Source organism: Lepus europaeus, chromosome 23 (genome assembly GCF_033115175.1).
Source record: "Lepus europaeus isolate LE1 chromosome 23, mLepTim1.pri, whole genome shotgun sequence".
Taxonomy (NCBI): Eukaryota; Metazoa; Chordata; class Mammalia; order Lagomorpha; family Leporidae; genus Lepus; species Lepus europaeus.
Genome location: NC_084849.1, coordinates 12,933,292 through 12,954,596, shown reverse-complemented (window position 1 = coordinate 12,954,596; position 21,305 = coordinate 12,933,292). Strand labels below are relative to the sequence as shown.

The window sequence follows — 21,305 nt, the reverse complement described above, 5'->3', positions numbered from 1 at the left end:
GGCTGTTCTGCTTCCAATGAAGCTCCCAGGCTGATACACTTGGGGAAGCAGTGAAAGCCCAAATAGCTGAGCCCCTGTCAATCACACGGGAGACTCAGAGGTCTAGGCTCTTGGCTTTTTAGCTGTTGTGGCCATCTGGGGAATGAACCAGTGGATGGAAGATCTCTCTCTCTCTCTCTCTCTCTTTTTCTCACCCCCTCCCTCCCTCCCCACTCCCCCCTCCCTCCCCACTTCCCCCCTCCCTACTCCCCCCCCCCCCATCACTCTTTCTTTCCAAACTCGCATTCCAATATGTGATGTCAGCATTGAAGGCAGCAGCTTAGCTTGCTGTGCCTGGTTTTCTTTTCCTACTAGCAGAAACCTTATTTGGCTCACTTCAGAGTCCATCAAGACTCAGAAATCTAAGTGTTTTGGTCTCTATTTTACAGCATGATTGAAGGCTAAGAAGGCACACAATTTAAACGACACAGTTTGAGGGGTAGGTGCTTGGTAAAGCAGCTTTAGTGACCAGCAGTCCTGCCTGCATACCATATTAGAGGCCTGACTTGAGTCTCGGTTACTCTGCTTCTGATCCAGCTCCCGGCTAACTTCCTGGGAAGGCAGCAGATTAGGGCTCAAGTGCTTGGGTCTTTGCCACCCACATGAGACCCCCAGCTGGGAATTCCAGGCTCCTGGCTTCAACCTGTTCCAATTCTAGAGCTTATGGTCATTTGGAGGCCAAATCAATGGATGAAAGATCTCTCAAATTAAAAAAAAAAGCTTTTTAATTTAAGCGTACAATTTGAGACTATAGTTGAATCCAAAAAAAGAGCTGATTTTCTTAATGTACATTATTTTTTTTAAAGATTTATTTACTTATTTGAGAGGCAGAGTTACAGACAGAGAGAGGTCCTCCACATGATGGTTCACTCCCCAGACAGCTGCAACAGCCAGAGGTGGGCTGATCAGAAGCAGTCAGGAGCTTCTTCCTGGTCTCCCACACGGGTGCAGGGGCCCAAGCACTTGGGCCATCTCCCACTGCTTTCCCAGGCCATCAGCAGGGAGCTGGGTCAGAACAAGAGCAGCTGGGACTCAAGGCAGCGCCTATATGGGATGCCAGTGCTGCAGGTGGAGGTTTAACCTTCTATGCCACAGTGCAGGCCCCCTTAATGTACATTAAAGAAATACATCAATGCACCTCCGTGGCAAATGATGAAGAACTCCTGAAAGTGGTTTAGGGAACTGGTACCAAAGGAATTTACAGAAGCCAACATTCTATTTCTTGGCCAGGGAGACAAAAAGCCCTGGGCAGGACAGCTCGAGCAGCAAGCACACACTAAGCTGTGGGGAAGGGAGGTCAAGAGTGGCCACAGCACCAGCTTCAGCGCAGGAGAGCACAACAGGCCCTGTTACTATTCTTGCTTGACTTCTTTATGTCTTCATAAAATACAAACTGTGTGCCTTCATGAAAATCCTAGATAACATGCCACAAGCGTGATTTAAAAGCTAGGAAAGACACACTGAGGCAAATGGACCACAGGTCTGCTCAGCGCCGTTTGCTCCTCACCACTCGCTGCAGAGTGAACACATTCCCAAGGAAAGACAAGGACCCTGTACTCAGAGGGCGCCCAGGACACAGGATGAAGATGAAGATGAAGAGCGGCCTTGCTTACCCAGCAATGACAACGCCGTCATGAGAGTGCACGTCACACAACACTGCGTCAGGAACAGGCTCCAGCTCGCTCACGGCCCCCTTTCGATTCTGCATGAGGAAAAGGGGGATGAGGTTTACACGGTTCTTGGGAGAGCTGGAAGGCAAAGCACGTCACGTTCATCTCCATCTCACAGTGCTACGTCAAAGATGGCAACCAAACAAGTCAAGACACTAAGCACATACAAGGTACCATGTACATTAAAGGCACTGAGCTAGGGGGCTCAGGATGAGTGAAACTCCCGAATACAAAGAAAATCCATGCGCACAAAGAGCCACAGTCCACAGTAGGCTGGCAAATGGCTGCTGGCAGTGGCATTTATCTGAAGAGGTGTATCAACAACGCTGAGCTCCTCAGCTCAGTAGAAAATATTTCATGTCCATTGACAACTCACACAAGAACTCTCAAAATAAAATGGAAAATCAGATAGGAAGACAAAAGATCAGGATGGCAAAAAGAAGAGGTGACACGATTTCTGACCACCAGCTCAGGGGTTTCACAGCAACAGTGTCAAGGGAAGCTCTCAAACCTAAACACACATTTCCCTGCTTACAGCTGGCACTGGGGAGAGCGGAGGGAGATGGGCGTTCACCACTGCATGTCCTTTCATGATTTCTGAACTACATTACCATGATCATTTATTTGGAAAAAATACATAAAATAAGTATTTTTAAAAATTTATAAAAATAAAGGAAATCTGAAGGGGTATAAAATATTTATGAAGAATAGAATCATAAAAGCTAAAAGCAAGTGTGGGGGCCAGTGCTGCGGCATAGCAGGTTCAGCCTCCGCCTGCAGTGCCAGCATCCCACATGGGCATCAGTTCCAGTCCTGGCTGCTCCACTTCCTATCCAGTTCCCTGTTAATGTGCCTGGGAAAGCAGGAGAAGACGGCCCAACTGCTTGGACCTCTGCACCCGTGTGGGAGACCCGGATGAAGCTCTTGGCTCCTGGCTTCGGCCTGGCTCAGTCCCAGTCCTTGTGGTCATTTGTGGAGTGAACCAGCGGATGGAAGACTTCTCTCTCGTTCTCTTCTCCTTTTCTATATTTCTGCCTTTCAAATAAGTAAATAAATCTTTAAAAACAAAAAGTGGGAATAAAGTTTTCAAGAATACCAAGTAAACCATAATGGGCATCATGACATAGCAGGTGTGCTGGTTCAAGTCCTGGCTCTTCCACTTTCTATCTAGCTTCCTACGACTACATCCTGGGAGGCAGAGAACGATGGCTCAAGTCCTTGGGCCCCTCCCGCCCATGTGGCAGACACAGATGGAGTTCCAGGATCCTGACTTTGGTCTGGCCTAGCCCATGCTATTGTGGGCATTTGTGGACTGAGCCAGCAATGTGGAAGGTCCTTGTCTCTATATTTCTATAGTCACTGTTTCTCTTTTGTTCTATATCCCAAGTAGATGAAAATAAACACTCTTTAGTGGGATTTGTGATAAAGTGGGTTAAGTCACCACTTGGGGCATCTGCATTCCATATTAGAGTGCTTGCTACTCCATTTTGTTTTTTTTTTTTTTTTAAGATTTATTTATTTATTTATCGGCCGGCACCGCGGCTCAATAGGCTAATCCTCCGCCTGCGGCGCCAGCACACCAGGTTCTAGTCCCGGTCGGGGCACCGATCCTGTCCCGGTTGCCCCTCTTCCAGGCCAGCTCTCTGCTATGGCCCAGGAAGGCAGTGGAGGATGGCCCAAGTGCTTGGGCCCTGCACCCGCATGGGAGACCAGGAGAAGCACCTGGCTCCTGGCTTTGGATCAGCGCAGTGCTCAGGCTGCAGCGCGCTGGCCACGGCGGCCATTGGAGGGTGAACCAATGGCAAAGGAAGACCTTTCTCTCTGTCTCTCTCTCTCACTGTCCACTCTGCCTGTCAAAAAAAAAAAAAAAAAAAAAAGATTTATGTATTAAGGCAGAGAGAGAGAGAGAAAGAGAGAGAGAGAGACAGAGGTCTTCCACTCCCCAGTTGGAGGCAATGGCCAGAACTGTGCCAATCCAGAGCCAGGAGCTTCTTCCAGGTCTCCCACATGGGTGCAGGGGCCCAAGGACTTGGGCCATCTTCTACTGCTTTCCCAGGCCATAGCAGAGAAATAGATCAGAAGTGGAGCAGCTGGGACTCGAACCAGCGCCCATATGGGATGCCGGCACTGCAAGCAGTGGCTTTTTACCCACTATGCCACAGTGCCAGCTCCTACTCCACTTCTGATCCAGCTTCCTGCTAATGTGCAGGGCCTGACATCTCCTACTGCAAGCCATGGGACACCAACTGTCTCCAGCTCCCACCTCAAGCTTTCCTAAATTGAAGCACCTCCCACCAGGGCTAAACCCTTCACTTTCTGGCCCTTCGGTTATCTGAGCACCTTTCTTTGTCAAACCTTTCAACCCACCGCTCACCCGTGGCCCATCACATGGCCCTAACCAGGCATGCCAGTTGATTACCTTGTGTGGATGCAAACACAAATCCCGGGGCCAACATGACCTTACTAGAGATGGTGTCTTAACAACTTAACACCTCTTAGAACACTGGCGATTTTATCTCCTCCCTCCCGGGGGACATGTGGCACTGTCTGGAGACACTTTGGGTTGTCCAGACTGGAGGGAAGAGGGCATGCTACCAGCATCTGGTGGGTGAGGCCAGGAATCCTACTCAACATCCTGCAGTACACACAGAAACACCACCCCTAGAAAACAATCACCTGGCCCCCAATGCCATGAGTGCTGGGGTTTAGAGAACAGTGCCACTCTCACTCACCTAGCCAGCCACTGTGTGAGGAGGCTCAGGTCAAGCGTATTGGTCACTCATCAGGCTACACGGTTACTAGGGACAAACCTGCACACTGGCAATACGTCACCATCAGTAACAAGCAAAAGCTCATGTATCTCAAAGTCTATTAGGATCGACCCTTACAGGAGAGGAAGGGGCACAGGCCCATCCCTTCTCTCCCACTGAATACCCACTTCCCAGGAGCAGCCACAATGCAGCCTTGTCGCGCCTCCAACAGCTTTATGTAACTGCTCCCTGACAGTTCTCTCCTACAGCCTCCATGGTATGAATTCCTAGCTGTGATCTAATATTTCTGTAGAGACTCTGAAGTGACAAATGTTAGGGAAGCAAGCCAGGAGGTTACGTGAGGGAAGAGAAGCCGGTGCTCAGAGACATTTAACATCTCCCCTGCATTCACTGGCAGGGATGCTGCCGGCTCCTTTCTCGTAAGGACGGTGCTTTTGCTTCCTTCATCTTTCCAGAGGCGAGAACGTGAGAACGTGAAAAGGAGCTGTACCGGGCACGACTTCAACAAGCCCAGCCAGCAGAGGGGCAGTGCCTGGCAACCCAGTATCGCCGCTCCTCTCCTGGAGAGCAAGGGGATGCCTCCCAATCTTGTGGCTGAAAACGGGGGCAGACAGCGACGAACTGGACAAGTCAGCAGTGGCTGGCGGGGCTGTTCGGCACACGCCCCTCCCTTTGTGTTCGACAATCAACTGCAGACTGTAACTGCAGGCAGGGATTCCTTGTCCTTGTAAGCTGTTCTCTACAGGTCACGATATTGGCCACTGCCTACCTTCCAGTTGGTCCTTAACATGTGTTCCCTGGCTCGGCACTCCTGGAAGACGAGCTTCCAGCAAGAATAATCCGAGATGCTGCTCTCCGGAAGGTGTCCTTCCTGCTGGCACAGCCTGTACCACAGCACTTCGTCTTCTGCAATCACCTTCCACGTCTTGCTCACCTAGAACGACAGAAGGGACACAAATGTCAAATTCTGCAATTAGAGGAGCCCCTTGCCATCCAAAAATCAATCAACACCTTTATCACTGCCCTGGGTTTACAGCAGTATAAAATGTCTCATTAACAAACACTCGGAGGTGGAAAAAAATACAAGCAAATGTTTCCAGTTTTATCTTTCAAGACTGTTTTATCACCGTGTAATATCATGTTTTTGACTGCTTGGTTAAATCATGATCTAACAAGAGAAAAAAGGTATACAAATACATAAAAGGCAAGAAAGACAAACTTCTCATGGTAATTAGCCACATGATCACACAGAGCTTTCCAGGACAGCACTGCGACCTTCCACCCACAGCAGCTTCACTTCTATCTTCTGGATTTGGACCTGGTGGCCCGTGAAATAAGAGGCTGCAGTACAATAAATACCAATAGCACAAATTTACAGTCACAGAAGAAATTCAAATTTACATTACATGTGGGAACTTAAGATTTTAAAAAACACATTCAACAGAAAACTCCAGAACTGTGAGATCTGGCAGAGAGAAGCCAGCATCCTGTCTGTCTGAATTTTGAGTCCTAGCAGTGTCCAGTGCCTTTTTTGTTGTTAGTGTTTTACTTCCTAACCCTAAAATGGGCAACAATGAATTTAGTTCATCACAGGATAATGTACAAAGTTGGCAAGACTAGAAAAGATGGATCCAGCAAGTGAGCACAATGCAGTCTTCAGTGCGTGTTGAAACCGCCTGTGCCTATCCTAAGGTTGAAATCCATTTCTGATCAGCTGAGAGTGGTGACCAGTGGCCTCTGGTTCCTGTGTTTCTACTCCATAGGGCCACTTCAAGCATCAGAGACAGAGGTGAGAAGAAACACGAGCCAAAGTGAGAGCAAGCAAGCACACAACAGAAGTGCAGCAGATGCTCACAATGCAAAGACACCTTAGGAAGGCAGAACAAACACCTCCAAAAATCTCCACACAGTGACAAAAAATTGTCACAACCAACTTTTTCAGAGCCTCAGAAATTAATGAAAGGCCTGCAACATTCTTAGGAACATGTACTCGAGAAAAAATGGCAAATCTCAAAACAGTGATCTCTGTGTCATTTACCTTGAGCTATCCCCTCCTCTCCAGCTCCAACAGCCTTGCAACAATGGAAGCTGGAAAACCCAGCAGCCTAGAAGTCACTGGGGGACAGACGCGTTTGGGGCTCCTCAGAAATCCAGTCCTCAGAGACTATCACCATTTGACCTGTCTGGAAGCTACTGGAGAGGCCTACTCCTGGGCCTGTCTTTATCTGAACTGAAGGAGCACTCACTAACTCCAGGGCGTTTGTCCAAACAGGAAGAGACAACTGTTAACACGACAGCTGCCTGAGGTACACTAACTAGTCAGGGCTAACAAGATGCTGACCAACACGCTGTAGAAGGAAAAGCTGGGCATGGGATTCCACAGAGCCTTGAAAGACTCCAACGTATTCCTGGGAGTCTAGAATGCCACGTGCACTTGCCCAGGAAAATTCCGAGAAGGCCCTGACCCCTAGGTTCTTCACCAGCAGTAAGAGAAGGCTAAGGCAGAGTGATGACTGCTGGAACGGGGAAACAGTGACCAACACACAGAGCACTTCAGCAAAGGCTGCCTGTAAGGAAATCTGCCCATCAACGGCAGACCACTGAGCTAATCAAACTGGGACTTCTGTGGCCCTGCAGGACAAAGAATATAGACTAGAGAATCAGGCCAGGAAAGTAAATAAACAGCACCAACATCAAAAACAACAAGCAGCAGGAACAAACTCTGCAGAATGAGAATGATGATTGCCAGAATGGTCACAGATTGTCGAGAATGTCCCAGTTTTTAACGACAAATTAGAAGACCTGCAATGAAACAAGAAGTAGGATCCACATAAAGGAAAAGAGCAGTCAACAGAAACAAACATGCTGTAAACACTGACAGAAAACATGTCTGAAGAAATACAGGATGGGCCAGCATGGTGGCAAAGTGAGTAAAGCTACCGCCTCTGACACCCACGTCCTGTAAGGATGTTGGTTCATGTCCCAGCTGCTCCACTTCCGACCAGCTCTCTGCTGATCACCTGGGAAAAGCGGCAAAAGATGGCCCAAGTGCTTGGGCCCCTGCACTCACAAGGAAGACCCGGAAGAAACTCCAGTCTTCTGGCTTTGGCCTGGTCCAGCCCCATCCCTTGTGGCCCTCTGAAGAGTGAACCAGTAGATACAAGATCTCTGTCTCTTCCTCTCTTGCTGTAACTCTTTCAAATAAATAAATATGTATTTTTTTAAAAAGTCTATTCAACCAAAAGCATGAGTAGTGCAAAAAGCAACACTGACCAACGTAACACTCTGCTGGCATATGAAGGTTCTGGCTTCCTGTATCACACTTCTGCTGTACAGGTGCACACGCATGTGTACGACAACCACATCCTAAGTCACTTTCTCTGCAGGCACAGACACTTTGTACAGAATCCACAACATCAGAAGTGAAGACCAGCAGGCATAAGCAACAAGGCTGTCATTTTTCTGAACCAAAGGCTTCACACCGTAATGCTGACGGGTGACAATGGCTCAAGTCTTCAGTTTCAATCTGAAGAATTCAGAGGGGCTTGGAGATCAACTACGTTCATCTCCTCATTGCAGGAAGGTTCTTCACAGCACCCGCTGCCAGCTGAGGTCCGTGCAATCCCAAAATGCTTCCCACACACAGCCTCCCAAACTGGCCTGCTCTAGCACAAGGCCATCTGACTATTAGAATGAGCTTTCTTCCACTGTGTAGAAAACGCCCTGATTCTCCCCTTTTCAAGAAACCATCTATTCCTTCTTCCACCGGGCAGTCCCTCAAATAGCCAAAGATGGCACCATATATCCCTTTAGTTATTTCTTCATTGCTGTAAATATTACCCATTCCATTCAACTACTGGTCATGTGACTAGCTGCCATCTCCATCCCCCTCGAATGTACGCTCATGGCTGTGCATTTACAGCATCTCTCTTCAATGTGCTGCTTGGGACTGAACACCACCTCAGCTCTGGGCTGTCGAGTGCCATGAACAGGAAGGTCTGCCCAGGCATCGGCTCGGCGCTGTGCTTGTGGGTATGTCACTGCAGATTCCCAACAGCGCACTAAAGCTTCTGCAGTCTGATTCATTATTAAATATTTTAGCCAGACAAAAAGGTATAAAGAATACTTCACACTCACAGACGCAGCACCCTGCTTAAGAAACAAGATATCACTCATAAGCTTTAAACCCCTGAGTATAAGGGTACTTCAAAAGTTCGAAGGGAAATCAAAATACAAGTTCATTCTGGCACCCCCAAATTCTGAAAGCCATTTGTTTTCAGAACATACATTTGCCATGAACTTGTTGGAAACCCCTTGTACACATGGATCTTAAAAAAAATATTTTTTGCACCAAAATACACACCTTTTAACTCCATTTTCCATGAACTTCCTGAAGTACGTTCCCATCTCTCACTCTTCACACTCTCCCCCTTATCTGTAACCTCAATTTCATGCTCATCACTCTTCAGGAGCTTTTTAAACACAACCGCAATTTATTTAAAAAGTTCCAACTCCCACCACCACAGAGCTACTTTTTATACCTATGTTCTTCACTTTCTCTCCATTTAAAACCCCACCTCACTGCTTGACCCACCATCCAGCACTTCAGTCTTCTCGGATCATTTTTTTCCCAGATCACTCTTAAATCCCAATTCTGTCCTCCATTACATTAGCTACTTCTCCCAACCATAAGTCATCTGCAAAACATACAGTCTGTGGCCTTTGTGTCTTAATTATTAAAAAAAAAAAAAAAAGTTAACTAGGATGGGGCTGAGAATAGGGCCCTGTGGCAAACCGCTAGAGCCTAACCCTAGGCTGCCATGGATCTATTAAGCAGCCCACCCTGGGCATGGCCACAGCATCAGTCACAAATCCACTTAACCACACTATCATCCCACACTTCTCCATCTTTGCCATAAGGGCTCAGTGAGGCAAACTCATCTGATCACAAGTGGTCAGGCAATAAAAAATGGATAATGACTCAATAACAATGCAGCCACAATTTTGACTAGAAAGAACACCATGGTTTTATTTTTGGCAAGTCTAATTCACAGCTGAGCCTGCCCATGCCACCCGGGTAGTATCTGTCCATCTGTCTATGCCAGAGTTGAGTGTGAGCACTAGGCAGTCATGAAAAACAGATAGGGATGGACCGACATCAGCTGTGATGGAGCCAGGCCACAAGGCACGTTGGTCTAGAGTACAGTGTGTCCTCTATCAGACCCCTGGAATTCAGGATCAAATGAGGTATAAGATAAAAGTAACACCGAGGGACCCTCCAGGGTTCTCAAGGCAGAAAACGCTAACTAAACACAGGGCAATTTTCCTGATCCTTCAGATCCAGGAGTCTTTGTTCTAAAAATTATGAAATATAAAATTTTGTAAAACTCATGAAATGCAACTACTGAGAAGACTCAGAGCAGCTGAGATCATATAGACGTTGTCATTGAACATATCTCATTACACAGACCAGCAACTGCCACAGCATACACAGAACCACAGCTTCTCAGAATGTTGCTAAGTATTCCATGGTGGGGGCGGCGCTGTGGCATAGCAGGTAAAGCTGCTGCCCACAGTGCCAGCATTACCATATGGGCACTGGTTCAATCCCAGCTGCTCCACTTCCAATCCAGCTCCCTGCTAATGTGCTGGGAAAGCAGTGGAAGACGGCCCAAGTTGATGGGACACTGCACCCATGGGGGAGACCATAAGAAGCTCCTGGCTTCGGATCAGCCCAGCTCTAGCCACTGCAGCCATTTGGGGAATGGACCCGTGGATGGAAGACTTCACTCTGCCTCTGCCTCTCTGTAACTCTGCCTTTCAAATAAATAAATACATATTAAAAAAAAAAAAGGTATTCCCTGGTCAAACGAATTTAGGGACCACTGGTTTACACAAAGCTAAGCAGGATTACATGTCAAGGACTTCTCAGAGATTTTAAGAGACTGGTATGTGTTGCCCATCTCAGAAGGGGACACAGAAAGTCGCACTGCCCAGCCTTGTTCCTGATCTCCTCCTTTCCAAAGCCCAACACTGTGCAGAAGTCACTGCAGAGAAAGCAGACATGGGCTCCTGGTTGATCAGACACGAACTGCATACAATGTGCATCCACTCTCCTGCACCGTAACCACCAAACTGATCCATACCTTTGGCATGTGAGAGCCAACCCACAGATGTGCCCAGACTGGGGGCTGCTTCTCTGTGGCTGGGGAAGCCACAGAGCCACCTGGGTTCCTGCTCTTACAGTCGGGCTGGATCCCAAGACTGCCCCCAAACAGGGAGGGCAATGTTGTTAAACTCTGTGCTCCCAAAGCTTGTTAGATGGAGCTTCTGGCTCATCTGCATTGTAGGAGAACCCAAGTCCAGAGCTCACTGACTAAAACCAGAAGATCCTACCTAAACCGTACAAACTTCAGCCGCTTTAAGACTGAGAAACTAGTCAGGAGGACTTCTAAGAAGTCTCAAACATGTAAGTTCTTAAAATCTGTGGAAGCTGACAGATTTTTATGTCCGCTCCCAGGAAAATGCCAAGTTTTAAATCACACAACCTAAAATCTGCCTGTACCATAGGGTTAGGAGATCAAAAATGGAGAAAACGGGCCAGCACAGCGGGTTAAAGCCCTGGCCGGAAGTGCCACGTTCCGCACGGACACCAATTTGAGTCCCAGCTGCTCCACGCCCATCCAGCTTCCTGCTGATGCACCTGGGAAGGTAGCAGAGCATGGCCCAGGTGCTTGGGCTCCTGCACCCGCATGGGAGACCCGGATGAAACTCCTGGCTTTGGCCTGGCCCAGTCCTGGTTGTTGGGGCCATTTGGGTAGTGAAGCAGCAGATGGAAGACCTCTCTCTCTGTAACTCTGCCTTTCAAATAAATAAAACAAATCTAAAAAAAAAAAAAAAAAAAACACAACCAAAAACCTGAGAATACAGAGTTGATATTTTGCTATATCACTCAAATCACTAACTTCACAGAAAATAATATTCAGGATAAAATTAAGTCCTGGACAACAAACAAAAAAACCTCTTCGAGTGATTTTTAAGAGACTGAGGTGAGAGTTACTTCCACAAAGGGAACAGATTGTACCTACAATGAGGTAATAACAGAAATGTGCCAACAATTTCTTATGCAAACTATAAAGGGAAGGTGCTTTTTTCCTTCTTTTAAAGAATGAAAATGACAGCTTTTAAGGATTTCCTTAAATTCTGAAGAAAAAAAATCAAAAAGAAAGGACCTACTTAAACTTTCACAAGCAAATTTTAAAGGACACCACCAAAAGAAAAAATTCCTAGTTGTTTTAATTCTTTAAATTACATCGAGTCTCCCCAGTTTACAAGCCTGAACTTTCCAAAGATCTAATGGTCTTTCCTTTAATCCATCAGAACTGGAACAGCTCCGCTCAGTAAAAGCCCCACTGAGTGAGCCTCAGCTGCGAAGGTTTGCTAATAAAAGTGTCTCCAGCATTTTCTTTATAGCACCACTGTGAATTGTCGCATTAAAAAAAGAAAAAAGCTCTTGGCTCAAACATTAGCTTCATGACTCTGCCTGGACCAGGGTTCCCAGTGAGGCTCACGCAGGGGAAAGTGTCACTGTTCTAGCTGCACGTACGCACAGCACGTCTACGCAGGGAGGACAGGCCACGTGCGACGGCTCTTTACATTCATGATCCCACCTGCCCTGGAGCCCCTTAGCTTTCACCTCACCAAGGTCCTCAGTGACCTCCAGGCTGCCAAACCCAACAGTCACTTCTCAGTCCTCTCACTTGACAAACAGCAGCACTTAACACCTTTGATCACTTTCTCCCCCTTGAAAACTTAGTCCTCAGCTCCAGGGAACCCTGTAGTCTGGTTTTCTTGCTAATTCTCCCATAACTCCTTCCCCATTTCCTGGCTGGCCTCTCTGGCTGCCAGGTTCAATCCCTGAATCTTTTACTTTTTTTTTTTTGACAGGCAGAGTGGACAGTGAGAGAGACAGACAGAAAGGTCTTCCTTTGCCGTTGGTTCACCCCACAATGGCCGCTGCAGCCGGCGCACTGCGGCCAGCGCACCGCGCTGATCTGAAGGCAGGAGCCAGGTGCTTCCTCCTGGTCTCCCCTGGGGTGCAGGGCCCAAGGACTTGGGCCATCCTCCACTGTACTCCCGGGCCACAGCAGAGAGCTGGCCTGGAAGAGGGGCAACCGGGACAGAATCCAGCGCCTGACTGGGACTAGAACCCAGTGTGTCGGCGCCGCAAGGCGGAGGATTAGCCCATTGAGCCATGGCGCTGGCCTACTTTTACTTCCTAAATGTTCTCATTTGGTTTCCTGGCTTTCAATACCATCGATGTCCTGGGCTCAACCCAGAACTCACCTTCAGCCTCATGTCCGCACTGACCTCCCTGCCATGCCCTTCACAGTCTCCTCCGGGTCAGAAGACGGCCACCTCGCCCCTCCCTAGCTCAGGACCCTGGAGTCCTTGCCGGTTCTGTGCCTCAGTACTGATCCTGACTGTGTCCACTTCCTCGGCTACAACCCTGGTCTAAGCCACCAGGTTCCCTCCCCTTCAGATTATTTCAGCAGCCTCCCATCTGGTTCCTGCTGTGCCCCTACAGCCCAGTTTCCATGGAGCAGCCCAAAGCAGTCCTTTTAAAATCTGAGTCCAACCTCGTCAGTCCTCTGCTCACTCTAAAGGCTTCCCATCTCATTCAGAGTAAAACCTCAAGTTCTCTTAGTGGACAGAATGCCTTTCAAATTCTGCCATCTCTCCTCACTCCCTCTTCACCATATCCCTGTATTAGCTCCTTACTCATGCTCTACTTACTACAAACTTAGTGGCTTAAAACAACAGATTTATTCTCCTACAGCTCTGCTGGCCAAAGGTCTAAAATTAGGGTCTGGGCAACACTGCACTCCTTCAGGATGATACAGAGAGAAATCTCCTTTCCTTTTCCTGCTTCCATTAGACACCTACATTCTTTGGCTTGTGGCCCCTTCCTCCATCTTCAAAGCCAGTGGCATCTTCTCTCCTCTGTGAGCTCCTGTCTCTCTAAGGAGCCCTGTAGTTACACTGAGTCTAGCTGGACAATCCAAGATCACTGCACCCAAGATCTGTAACTTAATCCCACCAGCAAACGCCCTTTACTATGAACACTAACCCTTCCACAGGGACCCAGGCATCGGGACATCCCCTTTGACTTCCTGGCGGCTATTCCTCAAACACAACAGGTGTGCACTCTGCCCGGGTGAGCCTCAGCCACACCTGCCTCAGGGCCACTGCACACCACCCATCCCTCTGCCATCTCTCCTCGGGTCTTTGCTCACAGATCACCTTCTTTGTCAAGTCTTCCATGGCCACTTGAGAGCACAAGGTCAACATCACTTGTGCTGTCATTTTTTTTCCCCACAGCACTGATGGCCACCTGATTGCCTACTGAATGATGTCTTTACTGTATGTAATGTAAGCTCTAAGAAAGCCAAGTTTTGAATCTGTGTTGTTCACTGTTACCCTCACTGTCTAGAATGGTGCCTGGTACAGCATAAGCCCTCTGTAAATAACTGAATGAGATAAAAGAAGAAACCCAACTTTTTTTAAAAGATTTTATTTATTTGGAAGGTAGAGTTATAGAGGCAGAGACAGACAGAGTCTTCTATCTGCTGGTTCACTCCCCATATGGTTGCAATGGCCGGAGCAGGGCTGATCAGAAGCCAGAAGCCTAGAGCTTCTTCCAAGTTTCCCACATGGGTGCATGGGCTCAAGGACTTGGGTCATCTTCCCAAGCCATAGTAGAGAGCTAGATTGGAAGTAGAGCAGCCAGGACTCAAACCAGTGCCCACATGGAATGCTGGCACTGCAGGTGGCCGACTTTACTCACTATGCCACAGCACCGGCCCCAGAAATCCAACTTTTCAAAAACTCAACTTTTAGAAAAGCTGGATTGCTTTTATTTTCAAAGGTCACACAAGCAGCTCAGCTCTGACTTCCTCACTCAAATGCATTCTCTCACTTTTCTGGTTTTGTTTCTTTTAAAATATTTGATCACGGAAAATCTCAAACACACGAAAGTCACATGAACAGTGCCACACCTCCTACGTATCCCCAACTCAGGACAGAGATGGTCGGTGTTGGCCACTCTTGCTTCATCTGGCTCTCAATCTATTTGCCAGTTTCTTGCTTCTTCCTAACCTGCTTTAAGGAGGCAGAGACTGCAACCAGGCGGACTGAAAGGAACTACTGAGGGTGCTGCATTTGGGCACACCAGGAACCTTCCAGCACCTCCCTGAGAGCGCAGTCCGGTGGCAGAGGTGGCATTCAGGGCACAGGGCATCCTGAGAGCTGCAGACTGCTTCTGCTATGAAGACGCTGCCGCCCACTCGGCTGTGGAAGCTTCACCTGCAGAGACTTCACACAGACTCCGGACTTTCAGCTACAAACCCTGGACTTTAGCTTCTCCTACAACGACATCTGGCAGGATCATGAGATCCCATTTTCCTCAAAACTTAAAACACCATAATCAAATGGACTGGACTTTAGTTCCAGCATTACTTTTTATGGTGGTAATCACCTACTTCTTGCCCACCAATTTTATTGTAAATCTTAGGTTTTTAACCTCCACATCTTCTCTTTTTCTTTATTGCCTCCTTTATGAACATTTTTCTGCTTTTTCCATGAAAAACACGCCACTGTTGCCCATGCAACTAAATTTATAAAACTACACAAGAAATACACATAACCAAACTCCAGGTTACAAAAAACAGAAAACACAAAAAGACAGTATCATAGAGGAGATCAGTGGCTGCCTGGGATTAGAAACAGAGGTGGTGGGGCAGGGTTTGAGGTCAATGTGGCCTTAAAAAACTATGAAAGGGGCCAGCACTGTGGTGTAGTGGGTAAAGCCACCACCTACGGTGCTGGCATCCGATATGGGCGCTGGTTCCAAGTCCCAGCTGCTCCACCTCTGATCCAGCTCTCTGCTGTGGCCTAGGAAAGCAGTAGAAGATGGCCCGAGTCCTTGGGGCCAGCACTCGCATGGGAGACCAAAAAGAAGCTCCTGGCTCCTGGCTTTGGACTGGCTCAGCTCCAGCCATTGCAACCATTTGGGGAATGAACCAGCAGATGGAAGACATTCTCTCTTTCTCTCTCTCACTCACTCTCTGCCTCTCTGTAACTCTTTCAAATAAATAAGAATCTTAAAAAAAAGAAAAAAAAAAAAAAAAGCTATGAAAGGAGAGCCTAAGAAATCCCCATGACACATGTTCTTGTGCTGGCTGTGGAGGTTACCACACAAATCACACCTGGGAAAAAGCAGCATGGAGCCCAATTCACCAGCAAGTACACGCCAAACTGGTGAGACCAGAATGAGCTTTGGGTTGTGCCAAGGTCAATTTCCTGGTTATGACACCATTCTGCACTTAGATGAGATGTTACCAATGGAGGAGACCAAGGAAGGCTACATAGAACCTCTCTCTGTACTAAGTTTTGCAATTTCTTAGTAATTTATCATTATTTTAATTTTTTTTAAATTTTTTAATTTTTTTTTTTTGACAGGCAGAGTGGACAGTGAGAGAGAGACAGAGAGAAAGGTCTTCCTTTTTGCCATTGGTTCACCCTCCAATGGCCGCCGCGGCTGGCGCGCTGCGGCCGGCGCATTGCGCCGGTCCGATGGCAGGAGCCAGGTGCTTCTCCTGGTCTCCCATGGGGTGCAGGGCCCAAGGACTTGAGCCATCCTCCACTGCACTCCCTGGCCACAGCAGAGAACTGGCCTGGAAGAGGGGCAACCGGGATAGAATCCGGTGCCCCGACTGGGACTAGAACCCGGTGTGCCGGCGCCGCAAGGCGGAGGATTAGCCTAGTGAGCCGCGGCGCCGGCCTAATTTATCATTATTTTAAAAGTCTTTAAAAATGATTGTTGGTAAATACCTAAAAAATCATCACTCCTCAGAATCATTCAAGACTTATTTATTTACTTAAAAGACAGAATTACACACAGAGAAAGAGAGAGGGAGAGGGAGAGGGAGAGGGAGAGGGAGAGGGAGAGGGAGAGGGAGAGGGAGAGGGAGGGAGGGAGGGAGGAGGGGGAGAGAGAGAGAGAGGGAGAGAGGTCTTCTATCCACTGGTTCACTTTCCAATTGGCCGCAATGGTCGGAGCTGTGCTGATCTGAAGCCAGGAGCTTCTTCCAGGTTTCCCACATGGGTGCAGAGGCCCAAAGACTTGTGCCATCTTCTACTGCTTTCCCAGGCCATAGCAGAGAGCTGGATCGGAAGTAGAGCAGCCGGAACTCGAACCCGTGCCCATATGGGATGCTGGCACTGCAGGCAGCAGCTTTACCCACTACTTCACATGCTGGCCCCTCATTCATGTAATATTATGGCAAAGAAATGCAGTAAGCTTGTAACTTTGAAATTTTATCATGGTTACCCATTTAAAAATATTACCCCTAAAAAAGTGCCAGAAATTCTGTACACACACACACCAAAAAAAGAACACAAAATTATTTATGGCAAAATAATGGAGCTGATCAGTGTTATCCAACAAATCAATTACTTACTAAAAGTCGCACTGTTTTTCAGACATTTCTGTTTGGAACACGCCATGAGATACTGAGTTTGCAGGGGGATAACTACTGATGTGCAAAGGGCAAGGGAGACCAGCATCAACAGCACACAAAGATCACAAACTTATGTTTTCACAACTTCAGTCCTGCCACGCAAGCCCTCAAAACGCAGAGAGGGAGGAGATGTGAGGAGGAGGCAAAGTCTCTGGAAATCAGCTCTCCGGTAGAGTCTGTAGCATAATTAAATCTCAGAAGGCCTCGCCACTCAGGCTTCCTCACTGTGAGCTGCTTACCAATTTGGCATAAAGATCTAAGCAAACAGGTTTTCTCCAAGGGCACACACACAGGTCACGGTGCCAACTCCACAGAACTGGCCCCATTTCACTCAAGTCCCAAGGCGCCTAGATTAAAAGAGGCAGGAAGAGCAAGCCCCTCTCAAATAAAATCATAAAGCAGCAGGGCACACCATCCAACAGAAGGACTTTCCCCTGTTTCAAAAATAAAAGCACCACAAGAAACAAATGAAACTGCTACTCATATTTACTACTTCATGGTTTATTTTAACAATCTGGAGTCACAAAGCCAATTCCACAAACTACTGGCCATCCGTGTCATCCTCGTGTACAAGCTCCATAAAAGTCCTGGCTTTGCACATCACAGCCAGCAAAGTCCTGTACATTACAAGGGCTCTGTGTAAGAATATTTTCTATTCTTATGCATGCGCTCTAAAAACTAAGTTAACAACCACCACCAAGTCCAACTGGCCCAAGAGGGATGAATTCTGGTGACAATTGGACCACTGTGCTGCAAATTCAGCTGCTCACACCTGCAGAATAATCTCACCAGCATAACCAATCTACCCTGAAATGCAGCCCCTCTGTACCAAAAGGGGGATCTCTTCTTCCACCAGATCCTATCTTTCACTGATAAACTCTTTGGACGAGAAAACCCGCAGCAGATGTGAAAGCCACATGGCTCTCTACAAAGCAGGAGAGCAAAAAGCAATGTTAAAAGAAATAATTCCTTCCACAGCAGCTCACTAGCAAGAATAAAGATTTTATCATCGAATGCTGACTTTGTGTAAAGCTGTTAGACTCTGTTCGAAGACTTCAGCTAACAGCATCAGGCTGAAATCCAGGAGTTGGACTCATTTAGCTACACTGTTGTTTTTAGCTTTTGGGAACAAGGCCAATGTGTAAAGTTAGAATATAACAAATCCAATTTCCAAGGGGGAAAGGAGACAATATAGGTACTCTTAATACAAAGATAGGCTCTGAGCACAGTTGACACTCTTGTACATGGTTTCTGTTTTTGTTTTTATGGTGAATTTTAGCCTTTAATTTCCATCACTTTCTAGGGACACACTCTGCATTAATAATATTTGCAACACCTTCACTTATGTAATACTATGGCAATCAGGAGTACTGAAAATCTTTTCAAGTTCACATTTAATTAAGAAAATAAGCAAAATGCCTCACATCAAGAAATAATTTTAACGCCAGACAAACTCTGTAAATTGGCCTATACCATGTGCTTTTGCTGAACTGCACGGTGAGGTAGAAAGCTCTACAGTCTGGGAAGTGGCTACAGCTGCACCGCTCTCAAAGTGCTTTCATATTTTGAACTTTACGTTTTTGGTGGTACTCTGGATTTTATAGTCTTTCTACCAGTCGATTTACTAAACTATTTCTTTAAGGTACACACACCCTTCTAAAACGCACGACAGAATCCAGGGATGTCAATGGTCACTGCTAAACTAACTAATTTGTTGGCAATTATGGAGAATGGCTACTCCAGTGTCCTCCATGGAAAACCAAACGACAGCGATCAGACACACTCCTGACTTACAAAAACTTGAATGCAATTCACTCCATTAACAGAATGAAGGACAAAAACCACATGATCATGTTAATAAATGCAGAGAAAGCATCTGACAAAACTAAACCCTCTTCTCTTATTAAAAACTCTTAACAAATCAGATACGGAAGGAATGTATCTCAACACAGTAAAGGCCGTGTGTGACAAACCCACAGCTAACATCACACTGAACAAAGAAGAACTGAACGCTTCTCCTCCAAGCTCAGAAGCAAGACACGGATGCTCATTCTTGCCACTTCTTTTCAGCACAGAATCTGAGCCTGGTGATGGGCAAGAGAAAGAAACATAAGACACTCAAATCAGAAAGGAGGAGTTAAATGGTTCCTGCCTGCAGAGGACATGATCTTACATGTAAAAAATCCTACAGACACCACCAAAACACTCTTAGAATAAATTCAGTAAAACTGCAGGACAGAATGTCAGCCTACAAAAATCAGTAGCAGTTGTATATTCTAACAACGAACTAAAGAAACAATCTCATCACAACAGATACAAAGACAAAATAGTAAGGAACAAACTCAAGGAGGTGAATGACCAGAACAATGAAAATGAAAACAGAAATAAATACAAAGATGGTCCGCATCAGTACATTAGAAGATTAATATTGTGCAAATATCCATATTACCCCAAGTGATTTAAAGATTCAATGTAACCCATATGAAAATTCCAAAGGCGTTTTTTCATAGAAATAGAAAAACAATTATAAAAATTCCTGTGGAAGCAAAGACCCCAAGCTGCCAAAGCCATCTTGAACAGAAGAACAGTGCCGGGGCATCACACTACTGGACTTCAGAGTCTACTACAAAGCTACAGTGATCCAATCAGCACGGCACTGGATAAAAACAGACACTGACCAATGGAACAGAATGGAGAGTCTCAGGCATTTATTTAGTTTCTGACAAAGGTACCAAGGACACACAATAGAGAAAAGACAATTTCTTCAATAAATGATGATTTTGGGAAAACCTGGACAGCCACAACCAGAAAAATGAAATTAGACCCTCATCTCATACCACAAACAAACAACTAAAAATGGACTAAATCATTAAACATAAAATCTGAAACTATAATACTACTAGAAGAAAACACAGGGGCTCCAGCATACCACACAGACAACTCTGCCTTTCAAATAAAATATTTTTTCAAATTTTTTTATAACAAATAAAAGTTTTCAAATTTTTTTTAACTTTTATTTAATAAATATAAATTTCCAAACTACAGCTTTTGGATTACAGTGGCTTTTTCACCCCCATAACTTCCCTCCCACCTGCAACCCTCCCATCTCCCGCTCCCTCTCCCATTCCATTCACATCAAGATTCATTTTTAATTATCTTTATATACAGAAGATCAATTTAGTATATATTAAGTAAAGATTTCAACAGTTTGCACCCACACAGAAACACAAGGTGTAAAGTATTGTTTGAGTACTAGTTACAGCATAAATTCACACTGTACAACACATTAAGGACAGAAGGACAGAGATCCCACATGGGAAGTAAGTGCACAGTGACTCCTGTTGTTGACTTAACAAATTGACACTCTTGTTTATGGCATCAGTAATCATCCTAGGCTCTTGTAATGAGTTGCCAAGGCTATGGAAGCCTTTTGAGTTCGCCAACTCCGATCTTATTTAGACAAGGAAGTCAAAGTGGAAGTTCGCTCCTCCCTTCAGAGAAAGGTACCTCCTTCTTTGATGGCCCATTCTTTCCACTGGGATCTCACTCGCAGAGATCTTTCATTTAGGTCTTTTTTTTTTTTTTTTTTCCTTGCCAGAGTGTCTTGGCTTTCCATGCCTAAAATACTCTCATGGGCTTTTTAGCCAGACCTGAATGCCTTAAAGGCTGATTCTGAGGCCAGAGTGCCATTTAGGACATCTGCCATTCTATGAGTCTGCTGTGTATCCAGCTTCCCATGTTGGATTGTTCTCTCCTTTTTTATTCTATCAGTTAGTATTAGCAGACACTAGTCTTGTTTATGTGATCCCTTTGACTCTTAGTCCTATCATGATCAATTGTGAACTGAAACTGATCACTTTGACTAGTGAGATGGCATTGATACATGCCACCTTGATGGGACTGAATTGGAATCCCCTGGCACGTTTCTAACTCTACCATTTGGGGCAAGTCAGATTGAGCATGTCCCAAATTGTACATCTCCTCCCTCTCTTATTCCCACTCTTATATTTAACAGGGATCACTTTTCAGTTGAATTTAAACACCTAAGAATCATTGTGTGTTAAAGAGTTCAACCAATAGTATTAAGTAGATCAAAAAAATTAAAATATTTTTTAAAAAGGTATTCAAAAAGTTCATGAAAAATGTACATTATTTTAAAAACTGAGCCAATAGAGCCAAATAAACACTTATCAAAAGATATGCAAATGACCAACAAGAATGTGAAAAATGTTCAATATCACTAA

At 46.1% G+C, this 21,305-nt stretch overlaps 1 protein-coding gene across 4 annotated transcripts in view; it reads right to left on the bottom strand.

Moving 5' to 3' along the window:
- Positions 1–21,305, bottom strand: part of FBXW8 (F-box and WD repeat domain containing 8) — a 123,835-nt gene that overhangs the window by 80,958 nt on the left and 21,572 nt on the right. For all 4 annotated transcript variants that reach the window (XM_062182002.1, XM_062182003.1, XM_062182004.1 and 1 more), the window contains exons 3-4: positions 5,250–5,414; positions 1,653–1,741 (exon numbers count right to left, since the gene is read on the bottom strand). In XM_062182002.1, the coding sequence (XP_062037986.1) occupies positions 1,653–1,741; positions 5,250–5,414 (254 nt within the window). The remainder of the gene's footprint in view (positions 1–1,652; positions 1,742–5,249; positions 5,415–21,305) is intronic.